The 19,769-nt window shown below is 40.5% G+C and overlaps 1 protein-coding gene across 11 annotated transcripts in view; it reads left to right on the top strand.

The window, feature by feature from the left end:
- LOC121329961 (ryanodine receptor 3-like) overlaps positions 1-19,769 on the top strand; it is a 121,483-nt gene that overhangs the window by 20,454 nt on the left and 81,260 nt on the right. For all 11 annotated transcript variants that reach the window (XM_041276108.1, XM_041276106.1, XM_041276099.1 and 8 more), the window contains exons 13-26: positions 1,485-1,568; positions 2,299-2,458; positions 2,699-2,846; positions 4,860-5,065; positions 5,556-5,730; positions 6,967-7,175; positions 10,314-10,513; positions 10,881-10,953; positions 11,687-11,847; positions 12,342-12,504; positions 13,502-13,588; positions 13,810-14,036; positions 18,527-19,334; positions 19,554-19,754. In XM_041276108.1, coding sequence (XP_041132042.1) covers positions 1,485-1,568; positions 2,299-2,458; positions 2,699-2,846; positions 4,860-5,065; positions 5,556-5,730; positions 6,967-7,175; positions 10,314-10,513; positions 10,881-10,953; positions 11,687-11,847; positions 12,342-12,504; positions 13,502-13,588; positions 13,810-14,036; positions 18,527-19,334; positions 19,554-19,754 — 2,902 coding nt within the window. The remainder of the gene's footprint in view (positions 1-1,484; positions 1,569-2,298; positions 2,459-2,698; positions 2,847-4,859; positions 5,066-5,555; positions 5,731-6,966; positions 7,176-10,313; positions 10,514-10,880; positions 10,954-11,686; positions 11,848-12,341; positions 12,505-13,501; positions 13,589-13,809; positions 14,037-18,526; positions 19,335-19,553; positions 19,755-19,769) is intronic.

The raw sequence follows: 19,769 nt of genomic DNA, 5'->3' as shown, positions 1-19,769 counted from the left end.
GTTTCCTGCCAGCGATCAGTTGACACTGTGGGCAAGCTACACAAAACCGCTCTACATCTTTATAGACCCCCAATCAATGAAACCTCATCATTACCCAGTCCCTGGTTTTCTGTGGGCCTAAATGCCCCCCTAACAGATGGCTGTGTGCCAGCTATAGTATTAAACTTTTGAATTTACTTGGCACCAGCAAGTGTTGTAAGCACTCGTCGCATTCAGTTCTAGTGACCCGATACAGAAGATCATTTTTAACAATAAAATGTGGTACATTTACAGCGTCCTTATTTTCCCAATAACCTTCGTCCGGCACCACAGCTTGATGAAAGGCATCTTGTAAATTATTATCTTCTATCAAGTCAAGCGGAGACCCTGCTGACTCCTCCCACATTTCAGAGAGGTTATCTTCTAAAATACCCAGTGACTCAGATTCCCTGTTAGGCTGCCCTACGCATTTTTTGGGGAACTGTACTTTTGCTCATATATTTTCCCCCAGGGAGTCTTTGCAGCTTAGCTTGGGTCTTTCAGGTCTTCCTTGTTTTTTCACCTTCCACCTCAGACAGTTCTTGTTCCTGGATACTGGAGGGCTCTGACTCCTCATCAGCAACAAAAACCTCTCGTAGTTGTACTAATTGAGCAAATTTGGTACAATCAGGACACAAAATCACTGGATAAGGGAGTCTAGGTAACACCCACATGTTTTACTTTCTTCCATGGAAACCTATTTTTAGATATACTGTGGTGGCAGGATAGGTTTTAATATCACCGTGAATGCACATTATTTGTACCTCAGTCCTGGTCTATAGAAAAGTGTTCCCTCACCAGGTCAGAGGATATTAAACTCTGCCCACAGCGTGAATCTAGGAAAGCTAATGTGCTTTTATCCCCTATTTTAACAGGAACCACATAATCTGTTTTTGGTGAACCAAAGGAAAATAAGTTGTTTACCGTAGTAACCACATGCCAGTTAATTGACTCTGCATTCTCCCTTTTGTGACTATTTCTAGCAATATTCCCCCAACCATCACATTTAAAACATTGCACCCTATTATATGGCAAACACTGTGTTTCATCAAATATTGTAATCTCCCCTGCCCAAGGTCACTTCGTGGTTCTAGACTTCTCTTCAGTGCCCCCTTTCCCCCACGGATTCTTGTCATATTTCTCTGCGGTGCGTTGTTTCAGGCTCGGGGGATAAAACGAAGTGTGGGCTGGGTAATTTCTAGGGCAGTGAGTTGGCGTTCGACCAAGGCGATTAGTTAATCTGCATTTTTGTAAGCCAACTTGAAGGCTTCTTAGAATATGGTCTAGGACCACTATTTCCACAACCCGCGCCCAGCTATTCGGAATTTAAGCCGCCTACGGGCTAAGTTAATTAAGTAAAATAGCTGTGACCTTGGTGCTTTTCCATCTTCATATTTACAATACTGTTTCGTGGCACTGCAATGGAAACGGAGGCAGTTTCTGACCAGTTTCCTTCACTGATCCAGGACCCTCTTGGCTCTGGGCTGCCATGTTGTTCAGGTGAAGATGAATGCAGAAGAAGATCTGAAAAAAACTAAACTTCCCAAGAAGTAAGTATGTTTAATAATAGCTTCTTATATTTTATTCGTTTAGTCAGATGGTGAAGGAATTAGCAGATATTATGGACTGCTCAAAATCGCCCTGAAATATTTGTAATTGCTATATATCGTGTCAGTTAATACATGGAATGTGTAATGTGTTTTAGTTTGATGAGCAGGGATCATTGTCAGGAATTAAGAACAATTAAAAGAATAGGAAAATTAAGTTAGAGCAACCAGACAGTTTTACAATGACATTATTTTACCTTGTTTTTTAGCGCACTAATCCATTGACAGGATAAAGCATTTTAAAAAATCCATTGGTGGTTTTAAAATGACTGTATGATGTAGGTTTTCTCAAATACAGTATACAGTAGCCCCTTGCTAATACAGACACCGTTCTACTATACATTTAGATATGCCAGACGTATTTCTCCCAGTAATAACAGTAATAACTAAATATCTATATATTATATGATCCAAAGAGACACACAAAAAAAAAAAAAAAGTATACTGTAGTGATTTTTACATTTAAAATAACTTAAACATTATAAATGTGTTTGTGTGTGATTTTTACTTTTTTTTCCCCCAAAACCGTACACCTCATTATTTCGGACAACCTGTCTGTCTCCAGAAATGTCCGGTTTAGCGAGGGACTGCTGTACTGTAGTAGGAGCAGATGACCCCATTGAATCGATGAGCCAGGGAATTGCCTCTCACCAATCTCTCTGTTTAATTGAAGCTACATGATGTCGAACGGTTATAAACCTGCGCCGCTGGAACTTTCTGAAGTGAAGCTGATCCCAGCTCAGGAAGTTTTGGTTGATAAACTTGCTGAGAATGCGCACAACGTCTGGGCAAAGGACAGAATTAAGCAAGGATGGACCTATGGCATTCAACAGGTAGGACCATCCCCCGCCAAGGTCAGCACTTTCACTGTTAACATTAAACATTTTTCATTCAATCACAACTAGGGGAATGCAGTGGCTTAAGTTTATGTGCGGCGAGAATTAGATACACCACTTCTCTTTGCGATAGACCCCATTGCTTAAACTATAAAGTGGTTGATTACTTGCATTTTAAATGTGTTGTTAAAGCCCTTGTTTTATAGCCAAGTGTCATTGTCTTATTGCTTGCTGAAGGATCTGAAGAACAAAAGGAATCCTCGTTTGGTGCCATATGCATTATTAGATGAGCGCACAAAGAAATCGAACAGAGATAGCTTGCGTGAGGCTGTCCGAACATTGATTGGCTATGGATTCATCATTGAACCTGCTGACCAGGAGAGTGGTAAGCAAAAGTAAATTTTACTGTACACACTGTCCTGCTGATTGAGATGAAGGAGGACTTCAAAAATAGGAGCCCTGTTTTGAAGCATGTACAAAGGCATTTATCTTTTTTTAACTAGCTAGAGACAACTTGGTTGCAGAAAGGCTCAGGTCAGTTATTGTTCTGGGTAGTTTCTTGCTAGTTTGTACAGTTAAAGTTGTTCCATAATTTCAAAATGCTTAATAGTAATTTGAAGATAAAACCTTGAAGTTTTTTTTATTCATCCCTGGCTTCAACCTCTGTCTCGATCTTCTGCCTGTCACTCAGCAGTGAACACAGGCACCCACATGGCAGACGACTACTCTGTTGTAACGATCACTCTGCACAACTGAGAAGCAGTTGTACTGTCCTCCCTAAGGAGATACTACTGGCCCAATATCTATAACTAACTAAGTCAGCAAGAGTGACAGAAAGCAAAAGCAGGGACGTCAGAGGTGTTAATTTCACGAACAAAGGGTTTATTGTTATAATAAATGAAATATAAGGACAACAACTTATTGTAGAGAACATTTAGTGGAAGGTACAGATGAGTAAGAAAGTAAAGTGAATAAACAAACATCCAAACAAATTAACACTAAAGTGAAATGAATGCGGTATCCGGTGGGCCTCCAATAAACCCACACACACACAAACACCACACCAACACAAAACCAACACAGACAGGCAAAAAAGACAAAGGTGAATGAATAATTATACAGGGAAACCAATCACAAAGACAGTCTTGATGGCAATGGATGATAAATGAAATTTAGGCCTAACAAGTCCAGTGAAGCAATGCCCATTAAATCCAAAGTAGCAAAAGAACAAAACCATAACTACAGGAACCAAAGTATCAAAGTAAAGTAGAAAAAACCAGCAAACAGAAAAGGAATAATCTCACCAACAACTAATGAAGTCCCAAATAGAGTCCTGTACTGATGATGGTGGATGAAGATTGATGAAAAAATAGCGATCATAGAAAATGGTGAGTCTGTTGAGTAGTACAGGGTTGAGTGGTGAACAGCCAAATATCAGGAGAATCAAAAACAAAATGGAGACTGAACACGCTAACAAAAACAACCATAAACAGACCTTGAACAGCAACTAAACTTAAACAAGTAACAGTGTAAACAAAAAAGAAAGGTTTAGACAAAGCACAAGATTATCAAATGAGTAAATGAATGCACCAGTATTTATCTAAAATAAAGTTAAAGTTAAACTGTAATTAAATAATATGCTGTTTGTTTGTAAATGGATTCCTCAAGAGAAAATGGAGTCCCTCTCCTGGCCTAGCCAGCCAGCTTTAATACCGGTACTGGCTTCCAAGGAGCGCTAAGATTGTAGGAGTGGATATCTGAATGAGCCAATGGGGGGAGAGGATGAACAGAGGGTGATAGCAAGGAACTATGGGAATTTGAGTTTTAACCTGGCCAGGCTACTGACCCTAATTAAAGGGACAGGTGGGTGAAACTTACACCCGCTTTATGGAGCAAGTGAATTGCTACACTGTCCCAAACATTAATACTCTGTATCTTTCTAAACAAGAGATTTGGGGGAGCTCCCTAATAAAAACTGAATCTCAAAACAAGAATTATGTGAATACGGTAATTGTTGCAGCTGTGCATAATGGTATTTAAAACAGGATTCATTCATCTGACTTTTTACATATCTGCCCTTACTCTGATCCTACCGCAGTCAGATATGTGATGGATTACTGTATACTGTAGCTGTAGAAATATAAAAACCTGTAAGACAGAAAGAATGGTATCACTAATATTATGGTTTATTTCTAGTTATTGCTTATTGTACACTGTGGTGGGTTTCCTTCTGCTACCACTTAGTACAGAACCATTGCTTTACCATTGAAGATCAGTCAGTATGTGTAATGGATGACCATGGTTACAAAAATGATGTTTGGTCCATCTCTGTGGTCTGTTGTCATTCAAACCTGTTGAAGAGCTGTCTATTTCAAGTGTGTTTTCCTTTTTCGCCCAGCCGGTCAGAGTTTAGAGCGCTTGAGTATTGATAACATACGGTTCTTCCGGGTGGAGAAGACCTACGCAGTGAAGACAGGGAAGTGGTACTTTGAGTTCGAGGCTGTCAGTGGAGGAGACATGCGCGTGGGCTGGGCCAGGCCGGGCTGCAGGCCTGACGTTGACCTCGGGACGGATGACCAGGCCTTTATATTTAACGGGTTCCAGGTTGGTGCTCACTTCAGGACTTAGAGACATTATATTGCTTTTAAAGCAAATAGTGCCTGTTTGTTACATGGCTTTCACGTTGTATTAAATCATATGAAGCATGGCAATACAGGACAACAGAATCGATCTTTGTCACTAGCATGGTGCTGACATACAGTAGAGTTTCATGTGTCAAGGTAGTGGACTCCAATAAATTGAATGAACGGTACCAGAAGTACATGTAGTGTGATGACCCACTGTAAAAGCAGGACATTTCAAACTATTTTCTCAGTTTCATACTGTATCGTATTAAATTGGCTTCAATTTATAATTTGAAACCATTTGACATTTGACTTGATCTTGTGGTAAGGTGTCTCAAAGGGCATATGGGCTTGTGTATCTCAGATCAGGATACGGATCAGGTAGGACTGCTAGTTCAGAATGATGGTGTTAGACTGCACTGTTTCCACTCTATCAATGATTTCCAGCTCCTCGTGCCTTGCTCTTTCAGGGTCAAAGCATGCATCAGGGATCCAAGTTCTTTGGTCGCTCCTGGAAGGCAGGTGACGTGGTTGGCTGTATGATTGACATGGAAGATAAATCCATGATCTTCACTCTGAATGGAGTGATCCTAATCACTAACACAGGCTCTGAACTCTGTTTCACTGACTTTGAAGTTGAAGATGGTGAGTTTCTGGTCTGTGAGCTACGGCTTATTCAATACTGTGTGTGTATAATTCCCTCTTTCGTTTTGTGGAGATTTAAGGCTTGAATAAACAGGATGCACAAGTGAAATAATTCTCTAGCCTATAAAGCCTTCATGGTTTTGAAATATATTAAAAAAAAAAAACAATGAGTGCAGCATGGTTCACAGCAATATGTTCTCTATTAAAGACCGTTATAAGATGCTTTGAGTTCTGCACAAGGGAATTGTGTAACGTCAATGTGAGATTAAAGGTAAGAGAGAATGAGACTAATTTGATTAATAAGTCTTACCCTCTTCACCCTTGTGAGCATCCTTGTAATGATAATCACATCTGGTTAGCAGCAACAATGAACTCAACCAGCCCATTGCAACACGATTGCCGGCAGGGAAGCTCGCACAGGTGTAGAAGGTGAGATGAATAACCTTCTCAAACTTTTCAAAAACAGTTTCATGAATTAGATGAACAACAGACTCAAAAGAAGAATTGGAGATTATATGTGCATGTGGAGAAAATGATTTAGTTTTGTACATCCCATTTATTCTACTTGTCATAATGACAGGTTATGTGAACAACTAGTGCACACTGTTCTTTAGTTTAGCACTGTATTCAAAACCTCCCCGCCACTCCTTCGTACTAAGATGTATTTTATTGATGTCCTGCTGTGTAGGACAGCAGGACATCAATAAAATACATCTTGGTAAATATTAGAAAGCATAATGATTTTTTTTTTAATAAAGTGGTAGCCAGCTATATGTCTAGTACAGATCTCCAGAGAAAGGCTTTCCAACTGAAACATGTTTTTTCATTCTGTTGCTGATGTAGCACTCCCAGTTTCTTGCATTAATCTTTCACATACGAAACTCTGTTTTTAACAGAGAAGCGGTGGGGTTTAACAAGGACACAAGATATTGTCCTCAAACTTTATATGACCCGAATACAATGTGTTAAGAGTTCAGTTAAGAGTTCTGATTTATGTGACATACAGGCCAAGAAAAATCGAGACCTTGGGACAGATTTGTTCTGCCTCTATTTCCACATTTTGAGTTGCAATTTATATTTTTGTTACCATAGCATTTTAATTTTATTTTCACCAATAAGTTATAAAAATGCCAGAATATCTATTTTGCATCAAGACTCTTTATAAATGCGTGGTGCATACTGTTATTTGAGAGGTCTGTTATAAAGGAGAAAGGGGTTGTGCTTCTTGCTTTTCAGGTTTCATTCCTGTGTGCAGCCTGGGTCTGTCTCAGATCGGCCGCATGAACCTGGGCAAGGACGCAAGCACCTTTAAATACTACACCATGTGCGGCCTGCAGGAGGGCTTTGAGCCCTTCGCCGTCAACATGAACCGCGACGTCGCCGTGTGGTTCAGCAAGCGTTTGCCCACTTTCATCAACGTGCCACAAAACCACGCCCACGTGGGGGTAAGGGACAGGAGAAGCGGCAGTCAGTGGAACAGCTGACAAGCAAAGCTGCTTTCATTTCATTATTAAAATGATGTATAAGCAAAAAACTGTGATACTCCCTGTGGCAGAGCAAAGCTCTGCCCTTTAAATTGGCAGAGATGGGGTTAACTTCCCCTACCTGCCTGGGTTTATTATGTTCAGGTGGCTGGGGTTGATTAGTTGATTAGGTTGATTAACGATCAATCGGCGCCCAGCCACCTGATATAAAAGGAGGCCTCTGCTTCTCATTTGGAGAGAGAGGGAGCTGAGGAAGCAGGTTGGTTTTGGTTGCTTGGAAAGTTTGAATCCAGTGAAGGCATTGCCCAGCCTGGAAATTGTTATTTTTGTAAGTTTTGCTTTTTGTCTTTCTTTGTGTTGAAATTGCTTTGTTTTGGCCCTTGTGCCCTTTCATTTTTGTGTTTATTTATAATAAAATAGTTATTTTTTTGAACTGCAGTCTGTCTCTGGGCCTCTTTCCACTCGCCAACCTGTCACACTCCCTTATTAAAGTTCTCCATAGTAAAAGCGTAGCAGAGTGTAATAAAGCATAGTAAAAGCATGGTAATGCACAGGTAAGCATTGTAAGGTCTGGCAAGGTTAGGATTAGGGTTAGGGTTAGGGATATGGCATATAAAAAAAATGTTAATTATGGTAAATTCATGGGAAAACTGTAAAATTACCAATTGAAGACTTTTATAAGGGCTAGACTGAGGCCTGGTCATTTGAGTTCCCTTATAGAAATGTTTGAAAATCCAATTGAGGTGCTATTATTATCCCAGTATGTCACACTGAATAATTCTTTGCAGAACCATTGGCAAACAAAATTGATTTGGTACACATATTCCACAGTGGTCCTTATAATGTACCATAGAATACCACTGTGTGTAGGTTCCACTGTGATACAATTGATAAGAATATGAAAAGACCACATTTCTTAAAGTACAGCTCTTTTCTTTTTTTGTCCCATGAAGACTCCCAGTCTAAAGGTCTTGGCCTGTAGCAAGCCTTTTTGCAACTGCGCTTTGGATCTGAACGGGCAATGAATTGATTTGTGACTTTGCCGACATTGTATGCATTACTCTGTGATCAGTACAAAACATCTATTTCTAAAATATAAAATATGTGGCAGACCTAAAGTGCACTTAAGTGATTGCATTCATGTGGGTTTGAATTGATCAGCAGGTGAACAGTGTAGTACTGATAATTGAGGCTAACAGCACTTTTTGTTGATCAAAAGCATGTGTATATACAGCTCTGGAAAAAATTAAGAGACCACTGCAAATTTTTCTTAAGTCAACATTTAAGAAACATACTCTACATGTATGGCAGCCATTCCATTCCAGTGTCTGTTGAATTCCAACACAGGCACACCTCATTCTACTGAATGAGGTACTGATTAGGGGATCACCTGAACCAAATCTTATTTAACGAGTTAAAGTATAAAAACCACTCCTGTGGTCATCACTATCCTCTTGCAATAGAACCAGCTGGATGGCAAAACGGTGCTAGTAGTACCTCAAAAGTAATTGGAATAAAAAAATAACTATTGACCATGCCCAAAGAGTTGAAAAGGAAAGTTTTGAGTGAGGAAAAGAAGTTCAATTCTGGGTTTACTGGCAGAGGGATACAGTGAGTGTCGGGTTGCTTCCATCCTTAAAATTTCAAAGACGGCGGTTCATAAGAACAAGGTCAAGCAGCACACATTGGGGACAACAAAGCTACAGACCGGCAGAGGGCAAAAACGACTCTCCACTGACCGGGATGACCGCCAACTCATTTGAATGTCACTCAGCAACCGTAGGATGACATCAAGTGACCTACACAAGGAATGGCAAATGGCAGCTGGGGTGAAGTGCACGGCGAGGACGGTTCAAAACAGACTCCTAGGGGCAGGGCTGAAGTCGTGCAAAGCTAGAAAAAAGCCCTTCATCAATGAGAAGCAAAGAAGAGCCAGGCTGAGGTTTGCAAAAGATCATAAGGATTGGACCGTAGAGGACTGGAGTAAGGTCATCTTCTCTGACGAGTCCAATTTTCAGCTTTGCCCAACACCTGGTCATCTAATGGTTAGACGGAGACCTGGAGAGGCCTTCAAGCCACAGTGTGTCGCACCCACTGTGAAATGTGGTGGAGGATTGGTGATGATCTGGGGTGCTTCAGCAAGGCTGGAATCGGGCAGATTTGTCTTTGTGAAGGACGCATGAATCAAGCCAAGTACAAGGTTGTCCTGGAAGAAAACTTGCTCCCTTCTGCTCTCTCTGACAATGTTCCCCAACTCTGAGGATTGGTTTTTCCAGCAGGACAATGCTCCATGCCACACAGCTAGGTCAATCAAGGTGTGGATGGAGGACCACCAGATCAAGACCCTGTCATGGCCAGCCCAATCTCCAGACCTGAACCCCATTGAAAACCTCTGGAATGTGATCAAGAGGAAGATGGATGGTCACAAGCCATCAAACAAAGCTGAGCTGCTTGACATTTTGCGCCAGGAGTGGCATAAAGTCACCCAACATCAATGTGAAAGACTGGTGGAGAGCATGCCAAGACGCATGAAAGCTGTGATTGAAAAAAAGGGTTATTCCACCAAATATTGATTTTTGAACTCTTCCTAAGTTAAAACATTGGTGTTGTGTTGTTTAAAAATGAATATGAACTTATTTTCTTTGCATTATTCGAGGTCTGACAACACTGCATCTTTTTTGTTATTTTGACCAGTTGTCATTTTCTGCAAATAAATGCTGTAAATGACAATATTTTTATTTGGAATTTGAGAGAAATGTTGTCAATAGTTTATAGAATAAAACAAAAATGTACATTTTACCCAAACACATACCTATAAATAGTAAAACCAGAGAAACTGATAATTTTGCAGTGGTCTCTTAATTTTTTCCAGAGCTGTATTTCGCTCAGATTTGGGTTAATAGAAGACAGTGCAGTTATGTAATTCAACAGTTTCAATAATGGTGTGTTTTCAAACTACAATTGATCTGTTTCACTGAAGTGCATTTAGTAGTTGAAGGAAGTGAAGATCAAATGTGTGTTTCCTTGACAAAAACAGGTTTCAGCTTTTGAATAGCTCTGTATGATTGTTTGGTTGTATTTCCCCCGGTTTTATTGTAGGTTACACGAATCGATGGGACCATCGACAGTCCGCCCTGTCTCAAAGTGACTCACAAGACGTTTGGCACGCAGAACAGCAATGCAGACATAGTGTACTGTCGACTTAGCATGCCTGTGGAGTTCCACTCCTCCTTCCGGAATGGAACTCTTAATGATTCCGAGAGCGAGCTGCACGACGAATCACAGAAACCAAAGCAGAGGTGAGTGCGTGGAGAAGTACAGTCTAGAGCAGGGGGCACAAACCCAGTCTCCAGGTCCTGGGTCCTCCAGGTTTTAATAGTGTAATTAAATAATCTACTGATAAGGGAAATCATTTAGTGTTCAGGTGGACCAGCAGGGCTCCGGACCTTGAGGAACATAATTATTCACCGCTGGCCTAGAGGGTCTAATTAGCTAATCAAAAGCACTTGAATATTACTTCAAGAGATACACTGGATATACTCTTCTGGCTATAATATAAAGATTAATTGCACAGTCAGATCGTCATCTTCCTGTTTTCTGTGATCACTAATAAAGACAATCTATAAAGGCATCTGACGCAGATACATTGGATGTTGTTCTTTTCAGGTTTCCACTAAAATCCCAAAAACAAGTTGATGAAACTACTTCTAGAGGGCCAGAATATGGAAAGATCACTGCGGTAAGTACATTCTCTTAAATGTAGAAAAAAGGACTTTATGAATGTTGACAGCTGTAATTCCTGATTTCTTGGCAGTTGCATTCACTTAATTATTGTATTTGTTTTTGGTAATATTTTGCCAGTACTTTTTCACATCTGTACAACACATTTATTAATAGAGGGAGCAATCTCGTTGGCTAACAAGTGTTCCAGCCTCTGCCTGATTCGCTTGACAAACAATTCACTTTGGGAGGAGAGTGGTGGAGGAGGGTGCCATTTTATTAGCACAATAGCACACTCCAGGGTGTTTAAACATGGTCCAAAATCTGCACACCTTTTACCCTGTCATGTGTTTTTGCTATCCTAAGGCTGGAACCCACATACTGTACTAGTCTCTTTGTTCAAGTGACCAGTCTCCTATAAAACCTGTACAGCCACCTGAGTTAAATGATCACTCCGGGCTCTTACCAGGTAGTAAACACGAAAGCATTTTTGTCACCCATTGTACATCTAGGTGACACTGTGCAGCCCCTTTTAAACAGTGACTGTTTATTCCAGGTTTCACTGTATTTCTTGTGGATTTTTTAATAGGTTTGTGGGCTGAGTTATTTCTCTCTGCAGCACTACAGTACTTCTCTGTGCAAGTGGTTGAATTGGTTTGTCATTGGATGTGTTTATTTGTTTTGAGGTTCCTTTGTGATTTGTTCGGCGTTTCTTCTCTAATATTTAGTTTTCGTGTCGATCCTCTCTGCAGTACTACTACTCTGTGCGAGTGTTCGGGGGACAGGACCCCTCCAGTGTGTGGGTGGGCTGGGTGACCCCTGATTACCATTACTGCAGTAGCACCTTTGACCTGAACCGGAACCGCACTGTCACCGTCACGCTGGGAGATGAGAGGGGACGTGTCCACGAGAGGTACAGTGTACTGCGTGCTCAGACAGACAGGGCATTTCCATACAGCAGCAAACTCCCACAGTCATGTTCAAACTTTTAAAATAAAAATAATAATAATCTTCAACATGGATTTTGTTTTGCTCCATATCACTAGAGTTATTTGTAAAATAGCAAGCAAGCAAAACTCAGTGAACTGTTTTGTGTTAATGTTATCCCCATGAAATCGCTGCAGTATGCTAACCTATGACATCGCTGCAGTATGCTAATCAGTTGTAATCACTGCAATGCAAAACAAGCAAACAAACGCTGTAACATGCCTGCTTTTATGAGCTCTGTATTGGTCAGACTGCAAAGGAGTGTTGGGATATGACTTCTGACTGCATCTGCTTTGTGCATTTCAGATGGAAAATGCGCTAATAAAAAAAGGCATGGTTTTCATCCTAGATTTGGATGTTCATCCTTAATGCAGGTCTTGTCTGTGCACCCTGAACCTGGTTTAACCCCTTCCATTCCAGTGTGAAGCGCAGTAACTGCTACATGGTGTGGGGGGGTGATGCCGTTGGTGCCCGCGGGACGACCTGTGGCAGCACAGACCTGGAGATCGGCTGTCACATTGACCTGGCCACCGGCTTCGTCTCTTTCACCGCCAATGGGAAGGACCTGGGCACCTCCTACCAGGTATTGCTCACAGGAGCTTTGCTCGTTTGATTTTAATAACTGGGCAGCACTTTGACTCAACCAAACAGCTTAGATTTACAAAGCTAAGCTTCTTAACCTTCAGCACAAACAACATTTATAAGACTCAGTTAAATAATGAATAGCCTATTTGTATGTCTCCTTGTGATGGTTAAGTTGATCTCCCTTATAAGTAGTAGCCAAAATACTTGTCTTCCAGGAACAGATTTAAAGTACTTTCTTGTTCATTTCACCCCAGTAATGTTTTCTGATTGAAAGCATGTTGGTCAGTAGGGATGCAGCTGATTGGTTATAGACAGGAAAGCAGCCGGTGAAGGGATGGGGATAATTTCACTCTTAGATGAAATCACCCAGAAAGTCCAAGATAGTCTAAAAAGCATGGCTTGTAAACAGATATTTCTTTAACCTAATGTAGTACCAGATAAAAAAAAAGTAAATGCATGCTTGCTTAAATCTGTGTTTCTTGCAAAACTGCATTATTTGATACCTCTATAACGATGGGGAACTATTAAACTATTTTGTTCACTACAATTTCATTAAGTGCATTAAAAATGGAGGTTGTGGATAATCAGACTTTATACACAAAGAGTAAGAGTGAGTCTATTCTGTCACACTCTTAACAAAGGAAACATCAGAAGCTTTACATTCGAATACACTTCCATAGTAATACCTGTTTCAAAAAGGGTGTTACTGAAGGAATCAGGTTCATTGTTTGCTTGTATGCAATTCAAATTTAAAAAGTGTATTTGGTTTGTTTAAATCAGAAGGGCTATTGGGGGGGGGGGGAGCAAGTGGTGTGGGAAACACCAGAGTTTATCTTTTATAAAGTATGTTTGATGGAATACAAACCTCTCCCATTGCTCTGGGGGAATGCATTAATGTAGTCTAGATCCCCTCCTGCTCCCCAGCATGCTGGTGTCAGCATGTTCTTAGTGTGCAGTAAGCAGTTAATGTAACCAGTCTCTGGTTTTGTGTTCAGGTTGAGCCCAATTCCAAGCTGTTCCCTGCTGTGTTTGTGCAGCCCACGAGTCCCAATCTGTTCCAGTTTGAACTGGGGAAACTGAAGGTATGTAACTGGAGTTGCTGGTTTGTTCTAATACAACATGGCTATCATGAATGAAATAATCTGAGTAAAGTTCTACATGCTTTAATTTAGTAAAATTATTATTTAAATTTAACTTATTTAACTTTTGTTCCTTTGCATAGTTTGTACCTCTGAACCCTTCATGTGTGAAGTAAATTAACTGGTGCTCCATAGATAACTGGCTGTGGATGTTCCGTTTACAGAATGCAATGCCGCTGTCGTCTGCCCTCTTCAAGAGTGAGAACAAGAACCCAGTCCCGCAGTGCCCGCCTCGCCTGGATGTGCAGACCATCACATCCGTGCTGTGGAGCCGCATGCCCAACTCCTTCTTGAAGGTGGAGACAGCACGGGTCAGCGAGCGGCATGGCTGGGTGGTGCAGTGCCTCGAACCCCTGCAGTTAATGGCCCTGCACATCCCAGAGGAGAACAGGTCAGCGAGAAGAAGCGCATTCCCACTTCATTCATCTTAAGAACAATCACATTTCCTGATTCACATTGATTTTAAGAACTACCCAAATCTACTGCACCCACTAATTTTATGTATTCATTAGGCTCTATGAAAAACATGGACAGAGTTGTGGAATTCAAAGAAAGGCACCCGAGGACTTTACCACAAAATCAGTTTAAACAAACAAAATAAATATATATGTATATATTGTAAAAATTACATTGAAATAGCACAGTGTTTGTATGACAAGAGGCTTCAAGAAACACACGTCATTGGAACGCATGAAAAAGCTATTGTTGCACCACTGAGCCACCGTACACGACCGTGATTTTAACTGTAAACAAGCGCTTCCTTCTCGTGCCACTTCACCTCTTAGCTATCGTTATTGCTTGGGTCAAAACGACTACCTATAAGCAGTGCTTAATTTGTAAAGAAAGAGGTGTCGGGCACAAACAATGACAATAATGCCGTCCTTAAGAACCGCACATTTAAAATCATAGAATGTTTATTTGAATGTACTAGTGTTAGATGTTTACAATCACATATTGTACATCATATGGGCCGAATGGCCTCCTCTCATTTGTAAACTTTATTATGTTCTTATGTACAGAGTAGTAGTACGTGTATAAAAAATTAAAGGCAACCACAGGACAAAAAAAAAAAAAAAAAGCCTGTATACATGTTTTGTTATGGTTTTGCATTTAAATGAACAAACAAATGAAAAGGCATTCAGAGGACTCCACAAGGACAACATTGATTATAAATAAATAAATAAATACGCACCCCAACACGAACACTGGTTTGACCCACAGACTACATTATTACCAGCGATGTGTATACAACAGAAGCCGCTGGTGTATTGTAAAAAAGATTAATTCAACTTAGGCTAGGTATTTGTTATCTTAGTATGTTTTTATTCTCTATTAATTAAATTATATTCATTGAAATAAGGCAAGAGAAAACCAGATTGTTAGTGTTTTGGTTTAATATAATATAGCAGGCTAATGTTCCTATTGAAGTAGGCTACAATATCTATTTTTTCTTTAGTTGTCGCTGTTCTTTGTTGAAATTAAAGTTCAGTTTTCAGATTTTATTATGTACTATATATGTGTGTGTGTGTGTGTGTATATATGGGGGTCAAGAAGAAGTGCTTGTAGTGACCCCTGGGCAATTTACGTTTCTGTAAATACTTGAAAATGAAAACACATGTTACAATATACAAAACAAAACATAGGGAGTATCAAAGCAATTTTCAAGAAAATTGAAAATTGTCTGTTAATCTTGGATTCCTCAAAATAGCCACCCTTTGCCTTAATAACAGCCTCACAAACACGAGGCATTCGGTTAACAAGTTTCAGCAGGAAACCCAGACATGTCTTCCCAGCTCTTCTGCAGCAATTCCCAGAGATTTATGGCACTTGTGGGTAACTTTGCTTTGACTCTTCTGTCCAGTTCGTCCCATACAAGTTCTATGGGATTGAGGTCTGAAGACTGTGCAGACCAGGTCATTAGATTGAGTTGTCCTTCACTTTCCTTCTTTGCCAGATAGTTCTTGTACAACTTTGAGGTGTGTTTCGGGTCATTATCTTGCTGAAGAATGAAGGACTGCCCAACTAGCCGTAATCCCGATGGAATGGCATGCCTCTGAAGTGTGCTATGATAGCCATGCTGGTTGAGCTTTCCATGGACTTGGTAAAGATCACCAACTCTGTCACCAGCAAAGCATCCCCAGACCATGACACTGCCTCCTCCATGCTTGACAGTGGGAACCACACATGCAGAACTCATGCGCTCTCTGCGTCTTACAAATACTCGGCGGTTGGACCCAAATATTTCAGATTTTGACTCATCGGTCCATAAGACCGACTTCCACTCCTAAAACATCCAGTTTCTGTGTTTTTATTGGCCCAGGCAAGTCTCTTCCTCTTATTCTGCACTCTTAATAATGGTTTCTTTGCAGTAATTCTTTCAGTTAGGCCGAGGTTAATGTCTTCCCTGCCAAAAACATGTGCATATGCACGTTTTGGTTTAATTATTTAATTGTTTTATAGTTAATTATCACCCGCGCATGGGTCACATTGTAAATTAGAACCAGGTGCAGGGTATTTAAGAGGTGCAGTCAGTTTGCATGGGGCTGCTGAGTAGAAGGAAGCAGAAGGTGTGCTCTGTTTCCGAGCAGTCATATAGGTACCATAATTGCTGTGTTAAACCTGATTGGTTTATTTTGTTTATTTGACAGGTAAACGGTTAGCCATCCTGCGAGCTAGTCAGGGACCTGCATCAAATGTGTAGTAAGAGTTTATTTACATGTTCTTGATGTGATTTGTAAAATAAAAGTTAATGAATAATAAACATGAACTCTCATTTTACAAATCAAAACAAGAACATGTAAATAAACAGACATCGGTTTACAACATATTGTACATATTTATAAAACTGAAATGATAGCAATACATTTTTAACTTTTCAATATCAATCGATTTATTATCAGATGAGCAAAATCAATTGAACAACGTAGATAAATAAACTTAGAAGCGCACAGCAGAAGAAGTTATAAAAAATGTATTTTTCTTTTTTTCAACAAAAGGGTATTCCTTTACCTTGAGTCTAAGGCTGTTCACAGTCAACACAGATAATGCATTTCTCCACACCATCTTTCTGCACAGGGCACAGCTGTCTAAAGTTTTATTTTTATTGCACTTGCCAACCTGGCATTGATGTCTCTTCCAGCTCAAAACGGGGCTGCCAGCTTCAGCTGTGGGTACACACTTGGCAGTCTCCTTCTTTTCTGAATGCTTCTTGCGACGTTCCTGTGCTAACTGTAAAATATGTACTACCTTGGTAAATTCTTCTCCGTGCATTCTTTGTAAAGACCCCGGAGTTGATGGCTGCTAGGTCTAATACATTGTAAAACACCTGAACAGACGTCGGGTGCCAGCTTTCACGGAATACTTCCGTGCCATCTGATCCAAAACATTAACTCCATATTTTGTTGGTAGTAAAACTCCACTGTCTCTGGTATTTATTTTCACTAATCCCGATACTAATCAACTGAGCAGAAAAAGCAGCACAGCTGGCAAGTAGGCGCCAGCCTTCCACAGGCTGATTAAAAAGCAATAGACTTTCAGTCATTTACTCAGGCAGAGAGAATACAGACTAATCTGATTACAGCTAAACACATTGCAGACTGGTAAATAAAAATAATAAAGTAGAATACCTTTCTGTAATATATCTCCTTTATTTCTGCACTCCCGCATTTCATGCTTTGTGAGAATATTTAATACATGCGGACAGAAAGGTACATGAATGCGCAGCCCCATATGTGTTACACGACTGGAGAAAATTACATGTTAAAACCAAACACCCCGGCAAGCCCTGGCACAAATTAAGCACTGCCTATAAGTTATAACGTTACAGCTTCCAACATGTCAAAGCGACCTTTAACTGGTCCACGAAAAATTCTAAAAAGCTGAGAAATGAGACAGCAGAATTCAAGGCAGGGCAGTTTCCGAGTGATTTTTATGAATCGGGGAGGAGGGGGATCATCGGTGAAAATAATTCACTGTTGGAGCGTGTTAAATAAATGCTGTCATGGAAAATAAATAGAAACCTGTTTAAGGACTTTTACAATTAGACAACGTTGTAGGCTATTATTAATGTCTGTATTAAAACACAAAAAGTACTACTCACACAGACTGCTATAACAGTAAAGTCACTTTTGAACAATAAGATCCCAATATTCACACAGAGAAGATTTATGCTAATGAAACCATGGGCATAGCAGTAAATATAGAATTGATCAATTTCAAAACGAAAAGTTATGATTTTTATTTACCACTCGGCTCCCTGCTTTGGAGCGCCCCACACTGCACAACAACAAAAAATTTAATAAAAATAAAACCCATTTTTAAAGTTAACAATACTATTTTTCAATACAGTTAGATAAAACAATACTCTTAGTCAAATGAACAAAAACTCAAACCAAATGGAAAAAGTAGAAGCCTGTAGATTTACGTTTTTGTGTTCACCTTGCCTGGGTGTGCATAAGTTCATTTAAATAAACCTAATTACAGTTTCTAAAACTGTAAAAACGGAAATCAGAAAAAAATACACAGATTCTGTAGGGCCCTATGTTTATTTATTCAAATTCCGCTCATCTTAGCTGAATAAAACAAGAATATGTACAGAACAATAACTTACAGTAACTGCCTCTTTTCTTACAGCTGTTTTATTTAATTCTAATATTGTTTACAAAGCCCTAAACCATCAATAAGCTTTATTCCATCTGTTCATCTGTTTTGTAATTTGATACTTTCTTAAAGCCTTAATAATGTTAGAGAGCCATAATTAAAATGCAATCCAAGTTGTTTCTTGTTTTTAAATGTTGATTGAAAAATGAATCCCAAAACTCTCATATTTCCTAAAACTAATATTTCCCTCATTTCTGTATTTTCTCTTTGTGTTTCAATAAGGTGCATTGACATTTTAGAACTTTCCGAACAAGATGACTTAATGAAGTTCCACTACCACACCCTCAAACTCTACTGCGCTTTGTGTGCTCTCGGCAACAGTCGCATTTCACACACGCTGTGCAGCCACGTGGACCAGTCCCAGTTGTTCTACGCCATCGACAACCAATACCTGCCAGGGATGCTGCGTAGTGGCTTCTACGACGTGCTCATCAGCATTCACCTGGAGACCGCCAAGGAGGCCAGGCTAATGATGAACAATGAGTTCATCATCCCGATAACTGACGAAACCAGGAGCATCAAGTTGTTCCCAGATGAGTCTAAGAAGCACACCCTGCCCGGAGTTGGTCTTAGCACATCCCTCAAGCCGCGGCTGAACTTCTCCCCTGTGTGCTTCGTCACCGCCAACCCCAAGCGGCAGCTGCACACCCCGGAGATCCCCCTGGATGCTCTGAAGGAGAGGGCTCTTGGCATGCTGACGGAGGCGGTGCAGGGAGGAGGCCATCACATCCGAGACCCCGTGGGCGGCAGTGTGGAGTTCCAGCTCGTCCCCATCCTTAAGCTGATTGGCACGCTGCTCATCATGGGCGTGATGACGGATGAGGACATGAAGCAGATCCTCATCCTGATTGACCCCAACGTGTTCGGAGAGCAGAAAGAGGAGGAGCTGCAGGAAGAGGCCAAGGAGAAGGAGGAAGTGACAAGCAATGAGGAGAAGGCGGTGGAAGCTGGAGAGGAGGAAGCAAAGGATGCAAAGAAGCCCATGAAGGGTCTGTTGGAGAAGAGACTGCCAGAGTCTGTGAAACAACAGGTAACAACAAAACATACACTATACAGGATGGGTCACACAAATGGGGAGATATAATGTCCTATCACTCTCATGTTGTACAAAGATACTTAATAAATGTTTGCAAAAAAATACAGTCTCTCAATCAGCTGCCAATGTATATATAATGTAGAAGTAAAGTGAATCACATCAGAGGTCCATTCGGAGAGATAGTTGTTTGATGAAGGTTTGTTGTTCTTCCAGATGTGTGAGCTCCTTCATTATTTCTGTGACTGCGAGTTGAGACACAGAATTGAGGCTATCGTCTCCTTCTCGGACTACTTCGTTTCAAAGCTGCAGTTCAATCAGAAGTTTCGCTACAACGAGTTGATGCTGGCCTTGAACATGTCTGCGGCCGTGACAGCCAAGAAAACCAGAGAGTTCCGATCGTCTCCACAAGAGCAGGTGAGGAGCACAGAA

This window comes from Polyodon spathula, chromosome 17 (assembly GCF_017654505.1).
Source record: "Polyodon spathula isolate WHYD16114869_AA chromosome 17, ASM1765450v1, whole genome shotgun sequence".
Lineage (NCBI taxonomy): Eukaryota > Metazoa > Chordata > Actinopteri > Acipenseriformes > Polyodontidae > Polyodon > Polyodon spathula.
This window is presented reverse-complemented; position numbering and strand designations above follow the sequence as displayed.